This window comes from Perca fluviatilis, chromosome 4, assembly GCF_010015445.1.
Source record: "Perca fluviatilis chromosome 4, GENO_Pfluv_1.0, whole genome shotgun sequence".
Lineage (NCBI taxonomy): Eukaryota > Metazoa > Chordata > Actinopteri > Perciformes > Percidae > Perca > Perca fluviatilis.
This window is the reverse complement of record NC_053115.1, coordinates 8,385,428-8,404,807: the sequence shown is the minus strand read 5'-3', so window position 1 is coordinate 8,404,807 and position 19,380 is coordinate 8,385,428. Positions and strand designations below refer to the sequence as shown.

Sequence of the window (19,380 nt, the reverse complement as noted above, 5' to 3'; positions counted from 1 at the left end):
TAACGTCTATGAAAAAAAAAAAATTATATCCGCTGATACTCCATAAAAGTTTGATCATTTATGTGGATAATGTTTCACATCTTTCACACAACTGTTTAATGTGCAGGCTACTTAATCTCTGTTAAACATGAGGACGGAAAATGATTGATAAATCCACTTAGGAAATACTTTCAGTCATCCTCTGTATTTCCCATAGATGAAATATCTTACTCGCGGAAAATTACACGGAAAATGCAGTAGTGTCTGTGAGTCTTTAGTTACTGAGGCTCAGACATCCATGGCGCACAGGAGGCGGGACGCACGGATCCATCCCGTGGATGATTTGTAGGCTATAAAGTGAACAAGGTGTACCCTGTCCACCAAACAATGGGCCGTCTTGACTGTCTTAATTGACGAAGAATGACGTCGGGGGTGCATTTATAGTAATTTCCATATTGATTTATGGCAAGGCGGGGTCAGTCAGTCATTCATGTGCGCTCAATTTCACGTGGATTGTCATGTATAAAGGAAAGGTGCGCAGGACCTGGCGTACGACCGGTTTTATACATGTGAATATTTCTGTGCGTAGGTACTTTTCAAGTTTTGGCCGTACGCCATCTTCTGGTATGAAAGCTGCGCAGTCTTTTATACATGAGGAGGCCCCAGGTGTTTTTCATTTTCAAACTTGTAGTCCCCAGCTCCATCTGACACGGACTCAAGTGACATCACTTGAGGCAGTTTGTTAGATTTTGCGCATCTCCCCTTGGAGCCACAAAGTGCTTAATGTGGGTTTTTTTTGTATATAGCCTAGCCAGAGATCTTCAACAGGGGGTCCTCAGAGTTACTGCAGGAGGGCCACCAAATTATTTAATTTTTCAAATATTAAAATGTCTTAAGATTAAGCCAACATATTATTAGCAAATATAAATCAGCCTATTTGTGAAAAAAAACCCACTGATGATAGGCTTACTGGCCTATAGGTAAGGTAGTCACTAAAATAGCCTTCCACAGACAGTTATGCCTAAGGATTCATTGTGCCACATGTATGTTTAACATTAAAACATGATTTATAAAATAATGGCAACAATTATTATTCAAATTGCTCAGTATTCTTCGCACAAAAAAATTATGTACAAGGCTTTAGACCATCCTACACGTTATTGTAGGTCCAGTTTAATATGCAACTTCATAATATATGTAGCAGGGGTCCATGATCCATCTCTCTCTCTCTTCAAACACTTTGAAGACCCCTGTCCCCATTCCGGAAAAGTTCTGACTGGGGGCTTTCAAGTTCTCAAGTAGACTGCCTCCTCAAAGACAAGACCAGCATCACAGACAAATTCGGAGTTTTAAGCCAATTTGACCTCGATAGGTCCCTCCTCCTCCTGCAGTCAGTCAGCTGAAGTCATCCTGACAGCACGGTCCTCTGTGCATCCAGCAGGAGCCTGAGCTCTTCCCGTCCGTCCCACTGAGCTGTGTTGCTGTCGGTGGTCCCTGGTGGAGCTGTTGCTGTTGCTGCTGAGCATGTGCTCGGCTGCTCCACAGGGCAGAAGGAACGCTTCCCATCAGCACACAGGTTGCAGGCATGGATGGCTGAGCGCACGGCTCCGACTCAAGAGGTAAGAGTGCAGGTTTGCTAAATAATCCATGCGTTTTATTTTATTTATTTTGCAGCATCTCAGTTTTTGTGTGTGCAGCCGTTAGTCTGAGAAAGACATTTTAGTGTAAAATTGCGCAGCCGTTTGGCAAACAGTTGGCACGCAGGTGTACCCCCACCTATCCAGTCCAACAATAACTTAAATTGCCAATTAAATCATTTTGTGTGATAGGAACGTGCACTCAAATTCACGGATATAGGCGCTGTTTAATTTGTTTTGCCTTAGTTGAACTTTTACGCAGCGTTGGCTATTCTTAATTTTTCTATCTAATTATAGGCCTAACGTTAAGTGTAGATATTTAACAAAATCTCCATATACTGGAAACACTGTGTTGGTAATGCATATCATATCATATCAAACTTAATGTGTTTATTTGATGAGAGAATGGCTCCTTGCAGTGCAAAGCAGCATACCGCTCTGTGTGCTGTTTGGCAGTCAGAGCTCCACGAAATATCGATTTAGCAGAGGAATCAGGGTTTTATTAGAAACCACGGGCTGTATGTGGGAGTGTGCTTGACACAGTTACGGGCTCTGAGGCTGTGTATTTCTCCCACGCTCCTGAGGGAGTTCACTGCAGTCCGCTGGAAACATCTCACCATGCATCCTGCAGCCTATCAAAGATTGGGTGTCTGTTTGGATGGTGTGTGTGTTTGCGATGTTTTGCATTTGTGCATTTGTGTGCCAACAGCTGAGGGGCCAAACATGCCTTAAAATATCTATAAAATGCCTTAAACCTCTCGTAATCTATTCTCACTGCCCGTCAGGGTCTGATAGTTGCTGATATGGTTCTATATCCCCTTCCTTATCAGTTTTAGGTAAGAATCAATAACATATACAAATTAATTTATAATTAATTAATTAAATTAAATTAAATAGTTAAACCCATGGGCTGTAGTCAAGTCCACCTTTGTCGAGTCCAAGACAAGGCTATGACCAGGACTACTCGAGACGAGTCAAGACCGAGTCCAGTCCAAGTCAAGGCAGAGTCCAAATGAGAGACAGTCAAGACCGAGACAGAACAAAAAGAATCCTCTCCAATAGCACTTTCTTACCTGTTCATAATACATGTGATGTGAGAGACCGTATCTTCTATTTTAAGATAATCATTTAGCTTTATTACCATTTGTAATGATACAAAAAGCAAGTGCAGAGCAATGTAGGATCAAAATAAAGCCATATTATTTAAGTATAACAATTTCAATTAAAGATCACATGACATGGTGCGCTTTGGATGCTTTCATATAGGCCTTAGTGGTCCCCTAATACTGTATCTGAAGTCTCTTTTATATAGACCTTAGTGGTCCCCTAATACTGTATCTGAAGTCTCTTTTATATAGGCCTTAGTGGTCCCCTAATACTGTATCTGAAGTCTCTTTTATATAGACCTTAGTGGTCCCCTAATACTGTATCTGAAGTCTCTTTCCTGAAATTCAGCCTTGGCCACTAGAGCCAGTCCCACAATGAACTTTGCTTAGGATGTGCCATTTCTGTGTCTGTAGCTATTGAGGAGAAGGGGGGGAGGGAGGGGGGGCAAGGTGGAGGGTGCAAAGCAGAGCAAGGGGAGGTAACCTTGTTCCTTATGACCTCATAAGGAGCAATATTCCTGATTGGCCCATCTGAGCTTTCATTTTCTCAAAGGCAGAGCAGGATACCCAGGGCTCGGTTTAAACCTATCACCATTTCTAGCCACTGGGGAACCATAGGCAGGCTGGGGGAACTCATATTAATGTTAAAAAACCTCATAAAGTGACATTTTCATGCCATGGGACCTTTAAGTCACATACAACTAAAGTGCAACTTCAAATTTTAGATGTTATACTGGTGCAACAAGAACATTTTGGACTGCCAATGGAAAATATAACAAATAACAAGCAACAAAGGTGTCACTAAAAAACAGTGAAACGTTCCCATTCTTGAACGTATTACTTGTCCTGAAGAATTCGTAGTACAAAGTGCTCGTGACATTATGTCTGTGGACAAAATGAAACAGTTTGATGCCTGATGATTGAGGTATATCCAGACGTATACCAGGCGACTAATCTCAATGCCCGTTCTTGATGGATTTTGAATGAAACTACTCCCTGTTTTCTGAACAAGCGCGCTTCATCAATGGTTTAGTTTTCAAGGAGGTCACTTTAGCATATAGTGCTGGACTCGGTCGAGACCAACGAGACTTTTGACTAGTCCAATGGCCGAGTCAGAGACAAGTCCATATACCAACGAGTCCAAGACAAGTCCAAGACATTAGTAAAACATCGGACTTGAGATGTTTTTCTATCAAGTACTACAGCCCTGGTTAAACCTTAGTCATTCATTTATCAAGGCCGAATGAGGAGCATAAGAGACCTTTGGTATACCTTAATATGAAAGAGATAAGGTATACACTAAAAGGATTTTGTTCGCTGCAGGTCTATTTTGACTTATTTCATCCAAAATTGGTGGTTATCAAGTTTTATCAACAATTTGATGATGATAATGTATCTGCAAAGTACAATGCACAAATATAGGCCTATCTGGTTTCAGTTTCTCAGCTACAATATATTTTTACGGGTTGGTTGGGAAAAACAAGCACTTTATAGTCATCACCTGGGGTTCTGAGAAATTGTAACTTCACTCATTTTTTTAAGACCAAATGTTTAATCGAGAAAATAATTGGCAGATGCTTTTAAATTAAAGTTATCGTTGCTAGTATTAATGCTGGTGTTGTGTTTTGTATAGCCATTGTAAAGCCAGGAAAGCAAACCGTATCCAGTTTTGACAGATGGGACAATATGCTGCTCAGCATTTCGGAAATGCATTCTGCCGTCACAGAATCAAATAATTACGATTTATACTCTCATACAATCCATATGCTGCTTCATGCAGTTTCTCTCTCAGCTGTCACAAGCAACAGTGTTTTATGTCAAAGAACACAACAACGAAAAAGAGAGATGTACAGAGGGACAAATAAAGACAATGAAAGTGAAACTAAATGCAGTAAGACACAGCAGGCGAGATTAGAATTAACCGAGATAGGAGGGGTTGGTTGCAACAGTGTGGGGGTGGAAGAAAGAGAAAAAGAAAAAAGAGAGAAGTCTTGATGAAAGCGTTTGGGTCGCTGCGTCTCCTCCGCCACACCGTCCCCGTGTTCTGTGGACGGCTTTGATTGTGAACATAAAGGAAGAAAAAGAAATCCTGCTGAAGACAGAAAGTGTGTGTGCGTATGTGTGTGCGTGTGTGCGTGCGTGTGTGTAAATACAACATCATCATCCCCTCTCTTTCTTGCTGTCGCCAGCTAACACACACATGGATAAATTGTCTTCTAATTGCCTCCTTCTTAAGTAACCCCATCGTTTTCCATTAAATGGCTTTCTGTTCAGCATTTATCAACCTGTCGGTTGAAACACACCTTTTCTCTTGTCTCTATTTCTTCCTTTCCCCCACTTGCTTCTTCCCCAAGGTTACGTTTTCAATGGCTGACTATTCCAGGTCCATATTTCAGCTCAGCAGTAAATCACTCAGGTAACAGGACAACACAAAGGTCCTCCGTGAGAGCCTGGAGGCTTTGCTCGAGCCTGAATTGCCCGTTGTTGGAGAGTCCATCTGAATAATGGATTTGTAGTGTATTCTGGTCAATGACTAAAATGGTAATAGGTGCACTCACTCACTATATGTGCAAGTTATCTATCAGACATCTCCTCTGTGGTCATTTTAAGAGACACATTCATTAAAGATGAGTCTCATCTTGCTGAGAAGCTGAGGGTTTGCTTGATTTTGCTCTCCCTCATATTTTCCCTTTAAAGCACTCTGTATTTTTTAATATTTCATGCCGTCCAGCTTGCTTTTTACAGCTGCTCCTCCGGCCACAATTAAGGGTCGTAAAAACCCTTGACAGAGGTTCTATAAACCAATCAGAATGAAGAGGACCGTTGACCCTGCTCGCACCCTTGCTGTTAACACAGCAGTGAGGGTTCAGAATGTGTTTATTTATTTATTTCTTTATATAGCTCATAAGACATAAAGTATTATATATTATAATAGTATATGTTGTAGAACTGGCAACTTTTTGTTTAACAAAGTTTTAAATATTTTGGAGGCCATACGCAAATAAAAAACAAACAGAATATGAGTTATAGAAATCTAAACTATAATTATACTAGAGGTGTCGAAATGAATCAAATAATCAATGCATTGAATCGTGCACATGGGCGATGCTGCATCGATAATCGGCCGGCTCATTATCAATTATTTCTGTTTACAATTTAATGTAGGCCTAACAACATTTCTGTTTACATATTCTGTTATGTTTTGCACATTCGGGAAGTGCCATGTGCATAGTTTTATGTATCCAGTTTATTTAGTATTAGAGCACTGCAGAATGTTTTGTTTTTTAAGCTTGAAAAGCTATGAATTAAATATCCTACATGGCTTTAATTTATTTGACGCATCGTGATGCATCGAGATATCGAATCGAATCGCTGATATGATAATCGTAATCAAATCGAATCGGGAGATCAGTGAAGATTCACACCTCTAAATGATACTGCAGCTATTGTGAATTCTTTTCCATTTTTCAAAAGAGGATAAAGCCTGTTTTGGACATATTTGTGGAAACAGCAGCAACCCTTGAGTTTGGATTGTTCTGTCAAACCACCAGCTTTAATTTCGACAGTGTGATTATTTCAAATTGTGTGTGTGCAGTTCCAGTAGAGCTTTGCATAATCCTGTTTCCCATTATTGTCTATATAACTTTGCATACAATAGACATATTAACTGTATAGAACTATTCATTTGCATTTAAAATGCTTATTGCAGTTTACATGATGATACTAATTGTATTTGTCTAAACATTTGAAGGTCGGAGTCATGCCACAAAGAGTTGGCCTGTAAATGGCAGACAAGCAGCTGGGAGTCAGACTCAGTGGGGATTCTGTATTCAATTCGTATTTGTTTTACATTTCATCTGCTGGCAGAGAAAATAATCCCTTACATTTACAACCCTGGAATACACTCCAATGCTGCTCCAGATGATACTTTTGTCCTATCTGTATTTATTCTACAGCTACAAGACCACTTAGACTCAGCAGGTGTCATGTTGTACATCTGTGTGTGTGTTTGTGTTTCTTTGTGTGTGTGTGTAATGTAGTAATATGTGTGTGCTGCTCTCCCAAGCCAACTGCCGAGGGTGAGCAGTGGCCTGCAAGTGCTTTGACTTGACATTTTGTCTCTGTCATGTCATGGTGACTGGAGAGAGTGCTCAAATAGACAGCTTATGTTTTTTTACCCTTGTGCTAACATACATGCTGGTGGGTGTTGCACAGAGGGAGTATATAAAATATATATATATATGTATATATATATATATATATATATACACACACACACACACACACACACACACACACACACACACACACACACACACACACACACACACACACACAGTATATATAATATATATATATATATATGTGTGTGTGTGTGTGTGTGTGTTTTATTATACCTTTGTCATTACTCACCCCCTCACACTAAAGACTCTCAGGCTTAAATGCTGTCCTTTCTATTCTTGTGCACTGCTTTCCTGATGAGTCATGTCTTGTTAAAATACATTTTCTGGCAAACTGTATTTAATCAACCTAACCTAACCTAAAGTAGACAAAAAATGTAGATAGATAAATAGATAGATCAATATAATCATAAAATGCCCATCCTGATCATTGTGTTCATTTTATAATTTGTTTAATTAATCTGTATATGTGTTCATAATCTAAATCTGCAAAGTAGCTAGTAACTAAAGCTGTAAAAAAAAATGAAGTGAGGTAAATAGTACAATATTTGGCCCTGAATTGTAGTGGAGTAAAATAATAAAGTAACATAAAAATAAAGTACCTTAAACATTTTACTTAAGTACAGTACTTGAGTAAATGTACTTAGTTACATTCCACAACTGCATAGGTTTAACATTACAGTAATATGAACGTTATTAGTGACAGAATACAATTTAAAGTTTTTTTTGTTTTAATTACAGTGTTAGCACTCAGCGGTGTCTGGTTCTGTGTAGGTTTCCACTGAGAGAGAAAAGAGTAAAATATCAAAAACTTGTTGCTTGATTTGATTTAATCATGATCCTTTTTTGGTGTGGTTGATTAAAACACAATTTCCCACAGTATTCCTATACAAGTCCTACATTAAATCTGCATTCCCCATTAATATTCGTGTATCTTTCTTCAGCATTTCTATCCTCTCACTATATATCATTTTGACAACCTGTTACATCAGCTTGTCTCACAGGAATATTAAGATTATCTTCACTGTCTTTTCATCTTTGTGCTGCTGCTCCGGGGGAATGCTGATGTGATCTCTGTTCAATTATACATGTTATACTGTCTCTCGTCACATATTTTCTGGCTTCCTACACCAGCGGGGAAACGGCTGTAGGGCATCACCTAGATATGTGTAGAAAGTGGTAGCTTTGGATGTGGTGCACCAGTTTCTGAATTAACCCTCCTACTGAGGCTTTAATGCACTGTAAAGTGTTGAAATTTAAAACATTTATTTCACCTTTCCACAACTTGCAATGCTTTTTTACATATCCCACAATTACATTCTACAATTTGCAGCAACCAGTTCTAAATTATTGCATTCAAGTCTGACTATTTAGGTGGAGAAGCAAATATAGAAATTGCTGTTCCTCTTTATAAAGGATTTCACCTTTGTGGTTGTTGAACGTTGGTGTAAAACTATAGACGCAGAAAGAAGTTCTTGCTTTTTAAGTTTGTTAGCAGAACCTGACGTCTACTGTTTCTGTTTCTACTGCTTCTAAATCGCTGAAAAGTTTTAATGTTTTAACTTGACTCTTAACTCAATTGACAAGCAACAAAACGAGCATCCATAAACAGGTTGCACTCCTCCTAACTGAATCAAAAATTAAAGGTCCCATGACATGGTTCTCTTTGGATGCTTTTATATAGACCTTAGTGGTCCCCTAATACTGTATCTGAAGTCTCTTTTATATAGGCCTTAGTGGTCCCCTAATACTGTATCTGAAGTCTCTTTTATATAGACCTTAGTGGTCCCCTAATACTGTATCTGAAGTCTCTTTTATATAGACCTTAGTGGTCCCCTAATACTGTATCTGAAGTCTCTTTAATATAGACCTTAGTGGTCCCCTAATACTGTATCTGAAGTCTCTTTTATATAGATCTTAGTGGTCCCCTAATACTGTAAGGTGAAGTCTCTTTTCCGAAATTCAGCCTTGGTGCAGAATTACAGCCACTAGAGCCAGTCCCACAATGAGCTTTCCTTAGGATGTGCCATTTCTGTGTCTGAAGCTATTGAGGAGGAGAGGGGGGGGGGCAAGGTGGAGGGTGGGGGTGTGGCCTTGACCAACTGCCACTTTACTCGTTTGAAAGCCATGATGTCTCTCTCCCATGGTTGGGCCAAATTCTCTGGGCGGGCAAAGCCGAGAAAGAGGAGGTAACCTTGCTCCTTATGACCTCATAAGGAGAAGATTCCAGATCGGCCAATCTGAGCTTTCATTTTCTCAAAGGCAGAGCAGGATACCCAGGGCTCGGTTTACACCTATCGCCATTTCTAGTCACTGGGGGACCATAGGCAGGCTGGGGGAACGCATATTAATGTTAAAAAACCTCATAAAGTGACATTTTCATGCCATGGGACCTTTAAAGATTAGGACTCAGATGTGATGTAGAAGTACTGTACAGAATGACTTGAATATGTTTATGTATTGCACATGGTAATGTGTACATCTTTGCATTTTGCACTAAAAGTACAGGCATCAACTGTAGATATGACCAAGATTAACATCAGTTTATTATCAAACAACAAAATGTGCCAAAGGTACAGCACAAATAGCTTGTTTTAGGGTGCATTTTTGGTGAAAGCTATAGGTTGACATTATGCTAAATCTGCTTTTTTGCCAAGATTTAGATGAGAAGATTCATACCAAAATTTCCATCTAGCAAGTGTTAGCCTCAGAAGACTCTAAATTAAGGATTCAAACTGGAAAATGCAGATCCATTCAGAAAACTCACATCACAAAATCACATAACTTCTTGGTTCTTGACATTATCACCTGATATTCAGTTGTTTTATGAAAATGTGTAATTGCCCACCTCCGACTTCATTACATTGTCAGAGGTTAAATGGTGAAGGTGTTGCTGAGACGGGTCGTCTGCTGATTAAATGCCATCTCCTTGACCTTTTCCTGGTTCTCAGTAGGGTCTTGGTTAAATAATTGCCTTCTGCAAAGCTAGAAAATGGTCACACAAACAGTCACCTGGAGCACACCCTGGTGAGTGTCTTCCACTTACAGGCGACATAATTAGGAAGCCATCTTTAGAAATGCACCTGGTTTCACACTCGCCTGTCTCCGGCTGATAGTTAAGGCTCTTACATACTAGACGCATCCAAGGTGGATGCGTCACCGTGACGTCAAAATGACGTAATATCCTGCCGGCGCGCCCGATTTTTTTTCAGCGGAAATAGGAGGCCTGAAGGAATTCGCCGACAACTGGATGCCAGGACTCTCAGAATGACTGCAAGTCTTTCTTGTAAACCTACTGGGTTTAGATGAGTTATTTTATGGTGAATGAAAGGCTCGATCGACGAAGTAGGTCATCGAATCAAATCGAAGCATTGACGTCAATGCTGCTGCCAGTTCTGCCGTTATTTACCTTTTTCTTCTTCTTCTAGTCCGTAGAAAGAGCAACGTCGGTAGCCTTTGCTCATTAGCGCCACCGCTGTTCAGGAGAAGACTGCAACTAGTGTCGCGACCACCAGCGCGCGTATAAATAGTCACGGCGATCCCATGACGTCACATTTGCACGTGCCAGCTGGGCTGCATCTAGTATATAAGAGCCATTACGGTACAGATCCATTTGACCGTGTGATGCTTTTGTCGCGCCACACTCCACTTTATTCCTATGGGTGATGCCAAGCAACTTCAACGCGCCCGCAAAGCATTCCGGGAAGGCGGCGCTGCATTTGAAAAAATGCTGCGCGTCCAAAAGCTGGCCAATCCCCATCTTTATGCAAATGAATCTGTTGAACGCGACGCGACTATCCAGTAGAAGTAGACGAAAATCTTTCAAACTCACCTTTGTCGATCTGAAATGAAGACAGATTCAGCAACTGCACGGCCTATTTCTCGCTAAAAATACTAGATTGTATTCTCAACGCGCCGCCATGACACTCGGTTGAAATTCTCGAGCAGCCAGACCCACGTCACGCGTTCGTCCAGTCAGCTGCCAGTCAAGGGCGTGGAGCATCAACCATGGCTGTATGACGTCGCGACACCACGCTTCAGTCGTGTCGGTCAAATGGATCTGTACCGTTAGTTATCAGGAGTGGTGGAGTTTTATCTGGATTTGGAAATTTAAAAAAAGTGCTTTGCAAAGCCTTAAATTGAACTCACCCTAAGATCACTCAGATTCAAAGAGGGACAGCATTCTTAATAACAAACTTGAGGATAAAGAACAGTGTGAAATAGCACAGTGCTCTCCAGGGTCAGACATGAGGCGCTTTTGGGTCAAAGCAGGGTCATATTTATTGATATTTCACACTTCTGCTTCACATGAATGCCCTTTGCAACTCAACCGAGATTTAACAGTGGTACATACAGAAAACCAATGTAACACATTTTTTTCAAGTAGAAAACTTGTTACAAAAAGGTACTGTATAAAAATCGCACCAAAACTCCCTAAAAATAAAGCAAATTTAGCACAGCCGAACCATTACAGAAAAACCTGTGTATCATAGAGCTCCAGTCTCCATTCTATGACCAGATTGCTTTTCCGCTGCAATTTTAAGATTGGCAATATCTGTCCACTTTTTCTGTGCTTAGCATCTTACCTGTGCAGGCATCATGCTTTTCACTCAGGCAATCGTAAGTGGAGTCTTTTGGGAGATAAGCAGTCTGTTCTGGAGGCAACCAGGAAACCAACCAGCAGTTAGTGATGTAGGAGTTTAGAGTGGAAAAAAGACCTGCCACCTCTGTCCACTGGGACATCTTGTTTACCAGGCTCCTGGCTGATGCTTCTTTTCTACTTCCTTCCCTCACATTTTCTGTAATCTGTCTCAGGTTTCCAGCATGTTCCTACTTCCAGGTGATGCATGCCTTCTTTTAAACAAGAATCCACCACTTCTCTACATTTTCGAGTGCTCAGCCCTCACCGGAAAAGTGCTTCTAATACCCTTTGTAGAAGCTTTATCTGGTCTCCGTCCAGAGCAACGGGATCAATTGGTCCATTTATTTAACTGTCGATGGGCGTCACACACTTCGATACTATGGCACCTCTGCCAGAACTGTAGTGGGGTTTCCGTGGCAACAGAAACTGGGAGAGTCCATCGCTCAACCGAATGTCTTGTTGCCAGCAAATAAGAGTTGATCTGTTAGATCTGTAGGGTCATCAACAAATGTTTTAAACACTTGATGCTGAAATGTCCACCTTTTATGATTTTAGGGGAAAGGAAGCTGTGATTTTAATCATTCAATTGATTTCCCACAGGTGCAATCAGTGGCCACCCTTATAATCAGCTGTGTTCTGCACAGTGCACACTGCCTTTAATCCTGTGGTTGTCAATACAACAGTAAGATACTGTCTGGGTGCCTGTGTACCAACAGGCTGTGTCTAACAGCTATAACAAAAAATCACGACAAAAAGTCATCAATGACCTGCGAGCTGCAGCACTGAATGGCAGCAGTCTAGTTGTTGGTTGATATTTAATTGAAGTCAACACTTGTAAATAGTTTTTTTTGTCCTCCATTTAATGCCATTGTTACATAAGAATAAGTTAAAGCCACCACCCTTAATCACCACAACCAGAATTCAAAACAGGCCCAAAGTCTCTAGTCTATAGGTGCTACAAGGTCTATTAAAGAAACAGTTTGACATTTTGGGAGAGTTATGTGTGTTCATGTTTGGCCGTACATAATAATAATATACTGTACATAATGTACAGTATAAAGCTAGAGTCGTAACGTAATTAGTTTAGCAATAGCTAGTATAAAGTAGCTAGCCTAGCTCTTTCAAAAGACACACATATGCCTAGCACCACCTCTTAAAGTGCTCATATGCTTTTTGGCTTTCTCCCTTTAGTTTATTGTGTTATATATCTTTTTTGTGCACATTATAGGTTTACAAAGTGAAAAAGCCCAAAGTCCACCCCAAAGGGACTAACCATCTTCCGGAGAAAACACTGTTCACAAACCGCTCCAAACTGCTCTATTGTAGTCCAGCCTTTACGTACGTGATGAACACGCATCACTTTGTAACACACGTTATAATGCTCGCCTAAATGCTAGCCTCATACTCTGCAACTGACAAGCTATCAGTACTTACTGCACATGTGTGATGCCTCACTCTGTAGCTAAAACAGAGAGCTCAACACAAAGGGTGAAAAGAGGAGCTGCAGCAATGTGCAGGACAACAAATATATGGTGTTTTCTGAAAATTAAACCATGTAAACCTATTCTGGTACAACCTCTAAATACAATTATGAACCTGAAAATGAGCATAATATGAGCACTTCAAGATCACTTTGATCACTACAGATCAGTTTGTTTTATCAGCACACAAATATGAAATATGAAAACAACAATTTGTGGTTTTACAGCGTCGTGAGTGGTGTTACTAATTCTATTTCTGGACCAATAACACTGTTGCTACAGTCAGTTTTTTGGTCAACCAATGGAGATGTTGCACAGACAGTATGTGCTTGGCAGACAGATTGTTGTTTGTCAAGAAGTAGTTACAGCATGTACAGTAACTCCCCCTAAAAGCATGTTTACATTTTTGTTTGCGTTCATATTAAACAAACAAGATATGTTGGTGAGCTTTAGAAGTGCTGGTGGGATATAGACAGGCTGTTACCCCATGCTTCCAGTACTTGTGCTAAGCTAAGCTAAACACCGCCTGACTCAAGCTATAAGCATATTTCCCAAAGTTCAGAGCAATTCTTTTAACGTGTAAAATGTGCTTCTGTAAATTATTTGCTTTGGTAGCTTCATCCATAGTTAAAATTGCCAATTTGTTGTACCTGTTTTTAATCACAGAAATCTCCCTGAAATCTGCTTTATGATTGATGTTTACCTTTGATTTATTCTGCAGCTATTCCAATCCAGTCTCACGGCAGTTTGTGAAATGGTCACGTTATTTAATCTATTGATTCGTGTACACAGACACGTATAACCGTATTGGCTATTCCTTGATGTCCTTCCTTTTAGTGAATTAACTCTTCAGATGTGACTCTGTCGCTGATACAAAAATGAATTAACTTAACTCAGTTTGGCTGAAACATTCCAACACTTATGTAATAAAAAGACTCTTTTGGCAGTAGAGGTATTTCACATAAATCATGTGGTCTGCTACAGCTGGCAGACTAGAGATCGTAACCAATTTTGTGTCCGTTGCTGAATGTGTTTTTACTGATCTACTGAGAGGGCGGTTGATTGGTCTGATTACTTATCTTCATTCAAAAGTCCATTCCCCTGAGCTCCAGTACACATACTGATGGCCTATTGTGGCGGCCTGCGGTTCTCACAGCTTGTGTGCAGGTCTCAGGCTGTGGCTGAGCCAAAATGGTAATCAGGGATACTGATAGGAGACAGATTGAAGGCTGGATTGATGCATAATGCAGCACCTGTTCAATCTGCAGACGCTGGATGATATATGCATATTTATAATGATCAATCTATAGATAGATAGATAGATAGATAGATAGATAGACAGACAGATAGATATATTTTCTTCTTTTGGTCAACATGGGTCTGTTTTGACTTTTCTATTCAAAGTAATGTTGAGATGTCTGACATGCTATGAGAGATAACATGTGTTTTGATTTTCTCCTCGACAGTTCATTTCTCCTCTGTCTGGATTGTGTTCCTGGCTTCCCAGCGCTGTCACCAAGCTGTTATTCATCCCTGCATCATGGAGGCTCAGCCTGGTGCATCATGGGAGCTCATCAACAGTGTGACAGATACAATATATGAGGGCTGAGAGGTCGTCATGGAGACTGACAGCTACACCCCAGGCCCAGCCTCCAGTGACTGGCTCGGGACGGTGGCCGGGCTGGAGGGAATGGGAGTCCTTCAGGAGCATGAAGGAGGGGGCTTGCCCAGCAGCCCGGCGTCCTGGTACACGCCATACTCGCTGGGCTTCCAGGTGTCGCTCACCTCCTTCCTCATGCTGGAGCTAGTGTTGGGTTTCAGCAGCAACCTGACTGTGCTGGTGCTCTACTTCTCTCAATCCAATTTAGTGGACTCTGTGAGCAATATGGTGACTGTCAATCTGCACGTGCTGGATGTGGCGGTGTGTGTGCTGTGTCTGCCCCTCACTCTGGTGATTGTGCTGCTGCCTCCAGGACCAAACCTGGCCCTGCTCTGCTGCTTCCACGAGGCATGTGTCACATTTGCCAGCATATCCACAGCCATCAACATCCTGGTCATCAGCTTGGACCGATATGACATCTCAGTGCGGCCTGCCAACAGGCTGCTGACCACACGTAGAGCAACGCTGCTCCTGGCTGCCGTTTGGGTCACCTCGGTAGCTGTGTTTTTTATCCCATTCTTAGAGGTGCAGTGGTCCAGTGGAGAAGGAGCAGAGGAGAGAGGGAAGGTGACACGCTTGTCGTTGTCCTCACATGGTATCAGTTCCACCGTGGTGCCAGCGTGGCGCAACCAGACACTGCTGTGTGTTGGCGGGCAGGACTACCACACAGGCCTGGGTATGCATTTCCATCTTATCCTGCAGGTACCCATCTTCTTCACCACAGTGGCAGTCATGCTGTTTACCTACTCCAGAATATTGAGGGCTTTAAACATCCGCATCGGCTCCCACATGAAGAAGGGCCAGCAGTTCAGGGGGCCCCACAAGAGACAGAAAAAAAAGGTGGGGCTCAGAATGAATAATAGTGGTGGGGAGGTAGGAGGGGAGCAGTGCACCACAGATGGTACTAAACAGCTCAGCCATCCTCCCCTCATCCCTTCCTCCTCCCCCACCCCCACAGCTACCTCCCCGCCCGCGCTGTCTTCTTGTGCTCCGCTAGTCACCTCTGACACAGGCGCTGCGACCGCCATGCCCACCACGAGCGTCCAGGCCTCTGTGTCGGCCATCATTGCCCTGAGGCGGGCAGTGCGGCGACACAGGGATCGACGCGAGCGGCAGAGGCGGGTGTTCAAGATGTCCCTCATCATTATCACCACCTTTCTGGGCTGTTGGGCTCCCCTCTCTGTGACCAACATGCTTATCCTGGGCATAGGCCCCAGTGACGCCCTGGTCAGCCTACGCCTCTGGTTCTTAGCCCTGGCCTACGGCACAACTGTCTCCCACCCTCTGCTCTACGCTTTCACCCGACAGAAGCTACGCCGTGCCCTCCGTGCTAAGGTTAAGAAAAGGGTGGTGTCCCTGCTCCAGGTAGACCCCTCACCTGGGGGCACTATCATACACAACTCCTGGGTGGAGAACAGAAAAACCAGCCGGCAGGTGCGGCTGGAAGCAAGCAAAGGTACTGACCGCTGCTTGGCAGAGGTCCTCTGAGACTGACACACATGGGACGGGCTAGTACAATTAAAAAGCAGGATAGAGTCACAGGTGTGTTCTGTTATGAAACTCACTAGTGCATGAAGCCAGTATGTGAAAAACACATTTCCACCTCTGGGAGATGTTTAAATGTAACCACCAGCAGCAAGCCCATGCTAAACACAGCTAATGTTCACCTCAGGCATCAGAGAAAGAGCAGGATTTTGTCGTCACTGTGGTGCACACAGCCTCTGCTGCTGAAGAAAATCATATAACAGCAAACACAAAATTGTATATAATTTGCACTCTTTCAAATTGTGAAGTCTGTTTACAAATGGAGTTGTATGATAGAGCGTTCGCATAGTGGTGCTTACCTAACTGCTCCAAAGAATTGTGTTTAGCAGCATCTAAACTGGTCTGCCACCCACTCAAATGCCCCAAGGCAGCTTTAAAATAAACATTATTGACACTTCGAACAAATAAATACTTATCAAACTCTTTGAATGTATTTAATATTGTCTCCTTCTTAGTTATGCTCTGATGGTATATGTGTATTTTGAACTAAAAAGGGATCATGCTGGATATTCACAAGCAAGACACAGCGATGATAGAATGATGAGATGTAAATGTTTCCGGGTGTAGGAGGGGAACAAGTCAGAGAACAATTAAAGGCTAGTGTGAATTATTAAATGCAGTTTTGCTTTAGTATAAGTAGTTACTAAACTCTCAATGTTACAGTGTTTACATAAAACCTTGCAATGCTCTTTCATATAAATGCAACTCTTTTGCTCTTAAATTTGTATCAAATGGTGCAATGTCTTATTGATGTTTTGCATATACTGCTTGGAGAAGGTAAGCACATTGATTAAAGGCCATAGTTTGACATTTTGGGAAATTGCTCATTGGCGTTCTTGCAGAGAATTAGATGAGAAGATTGATTCCACGGTTGTGTGTACAGTCAATATGAAGCTTCAGCCAACAGCTTAGCTTAGCACAGCGTCAATTTAAAAGATAAGAATTTTGCAAGTGCACTTTTGTGTGAAACAGCTAAGAAAACTACATATCCCATCTAGCTAGCTAGCTGGCTAGCTTAGATCATTTCTACAACACATGTAACATTATCTTACCTGATGTGTTTAATCCAGTGTCTTTTTATCAGCCGGGAAGCAAAAGAACAAGCAAGACCTGTTGCTTGTGTGAGTAACTTTACATTCCGGTACAAAACACACCGGCATCGTAGCTTTAGCGAGACGTCACCTATGGACGTCACTCATGCGACTTTGGGGTGAGTAGTCTTTCTAATTAGGCTACGTATTTCCATTTGTATACTTCAACAGTTTTACAAGAAACTGAGACTGCAAAATTATCTTTTAAATTGTCAAACATCGTATGTGTAGCTATATCATGGCTCAATTCAAACGGGATCAAAAAATGATGATGATGATTTTTTTCCCAAAATAAGGTCCAATTCTGGTCCACCAGAAGGGGAGGGACTTTGCCTCTCTATGTCAATAACGCTTCAATTTACATTTCTATTAGAAATCTGCGACCGTTTGGACTAGTTGCTTACCTTTTTCAGTAATGTAAGCATTATCTGGTGATACAGGTAGAGCTGAGGGTGGCACAGGTTACCATGGTTACTTGTCTCCAACCGGCAAGAGCTCTCAGAAAGTGACATGGTAATTACAGCATCCTAAAAGATACACGTGTTACTGTTAAATCACACAAAAGTATGTTGAACGATAGTATACATATGAAGTACGTCCTGATACTATGCGATTTCGGACACAGCCATGTATGCACACATGAGAGTGCTGTCAAACATCTCATCTAACTCTTTTAGCAATGCCTCTTTGCCAAAACTGCTGACTACTGCTAATAGTAAAAAAAAGAAATCTATTTAATGATTTATTAAATGTTGACAGAATTATGTGGTAAAGTCAGCTGGCTGTGCTGAAGTAGCTATGATACTGTAAAATAGACAGGTGGACGAGAAAATAACAGGAAAACCTTTTAATATAATGCAGTCCAGTGCATCACCAAAAATGACAATCAAAAAAATAATAATCATTCAATTAACACCTCTCTGACACATTCTCAAAACAAAAAGGACACGTATGACCTTAAAAAAAACTAGTATTCATTGCAGGTCAATTGTTTTGGATTGCATTATATTTAATTTTCCACTGTGGTTTAGTTTGGGGTTTTGGCATACTATAAAGCATGCATTTCTCCTTTGAAATAACAATAATGTACATGTTGTAAATACTAACCACTTTAAAATGTATTTCTTGTGAAATCAGCAGTACAAGTCACTTGGTCTGTATGTGATTATAGACTGACTTTTCTAGATATAGATTGTTTCAGTTGCAGCTGGCTCATCCAAACATGTGGTCCCATGGGTCAACTCAACCTGTCACTACAGCCGAGCACTAACAGATTGTAGTGTAGTGATTCACTGTTCTGATGATGTACACACACTGGGGCTCATTTCAGAAGTTGTGTAATATATGACACACATAATTGATATGTTCTTGAATGTAAACCCATGAAAAAAAATACATATTATACACAACAAGAATATGCTATCTTTATAAGTTTTCTTCATGGTGTTGTTTTTATGTGAACGTATCACCATGCAATGTTGAATTATATGAATAAAAATGAAATACTGAGGTCTGTATTTGATGCCTTTATCCTGTACTCATGTCTTTTTGAAATCATGTATGCTTTCTGCTATAAGTTTGTGGATTGCAAAAAAAAATCCACATATATATATATATATATATATATATGCAAACAATATTTCTGTCTAAAAAGCCTTGGCCTCGGGTGTAGCTGTGATAGCTGCATTTTGCCACATAAAGACTTTGACTTATGAAAACCTACGGTGAAGGGAACAGCATGAGGACAATGTACACCCTGTCCACATAGCTCACATGATTAATCCCCTGGTTCGGGAAGGGACACAGTGATATACTGATGAGCTAAAGAACATCACGTTCTTCATAGACACAAGCACATAGTTGCAATAAATAAACATATAGGATACTCATGTTTATTTATTGTGATTCTATGAGGTCTGTTTTAAAAATGGACCGCAAGTTGCATACAATTGTGCACTTATAACAATCAGAAAGTAGCCAATAATATTGTGTGTAGGTGGTACAATATGTACGTTAATTGTTAATTTTAGCATTATCATGTCACTGTTGGCATCGTGA

The 19,380-nt window shown here is 41.1% G+C and overlaps 1 protein-coding gene across 1 annotated transcript; it reads left to right on the top strand.

Annotated features, from left to right (window-relative positions):
- The first annotated feature begins 1,391 nt into the window (after nucleotides 1-1,391).
- Nucleotides 1,392-18,839, top strand: LOC120556725 (G-protein coupled receptor 22-like). The gene is made up of 2 exons (XM_039796429.1): nucleotides 1,392-1,598; nucleotides 14,493-18,839. Exon 2 carries the CDS (start codon nucleotides 14,645-14,647, stop codon nucleotides 16,172-16,174), a length of 1,530 nt encoding a protein of 509 aa, XP_039652363.1. The 5' UTR covers nucleotides 1,392-1,598; nucleotides 14,493-14,644; the 3' UTR covers nucleotides 16,175-18,839.
- Nucleotides 18,840-19,380: the final 541 nt, after the last annotated feature.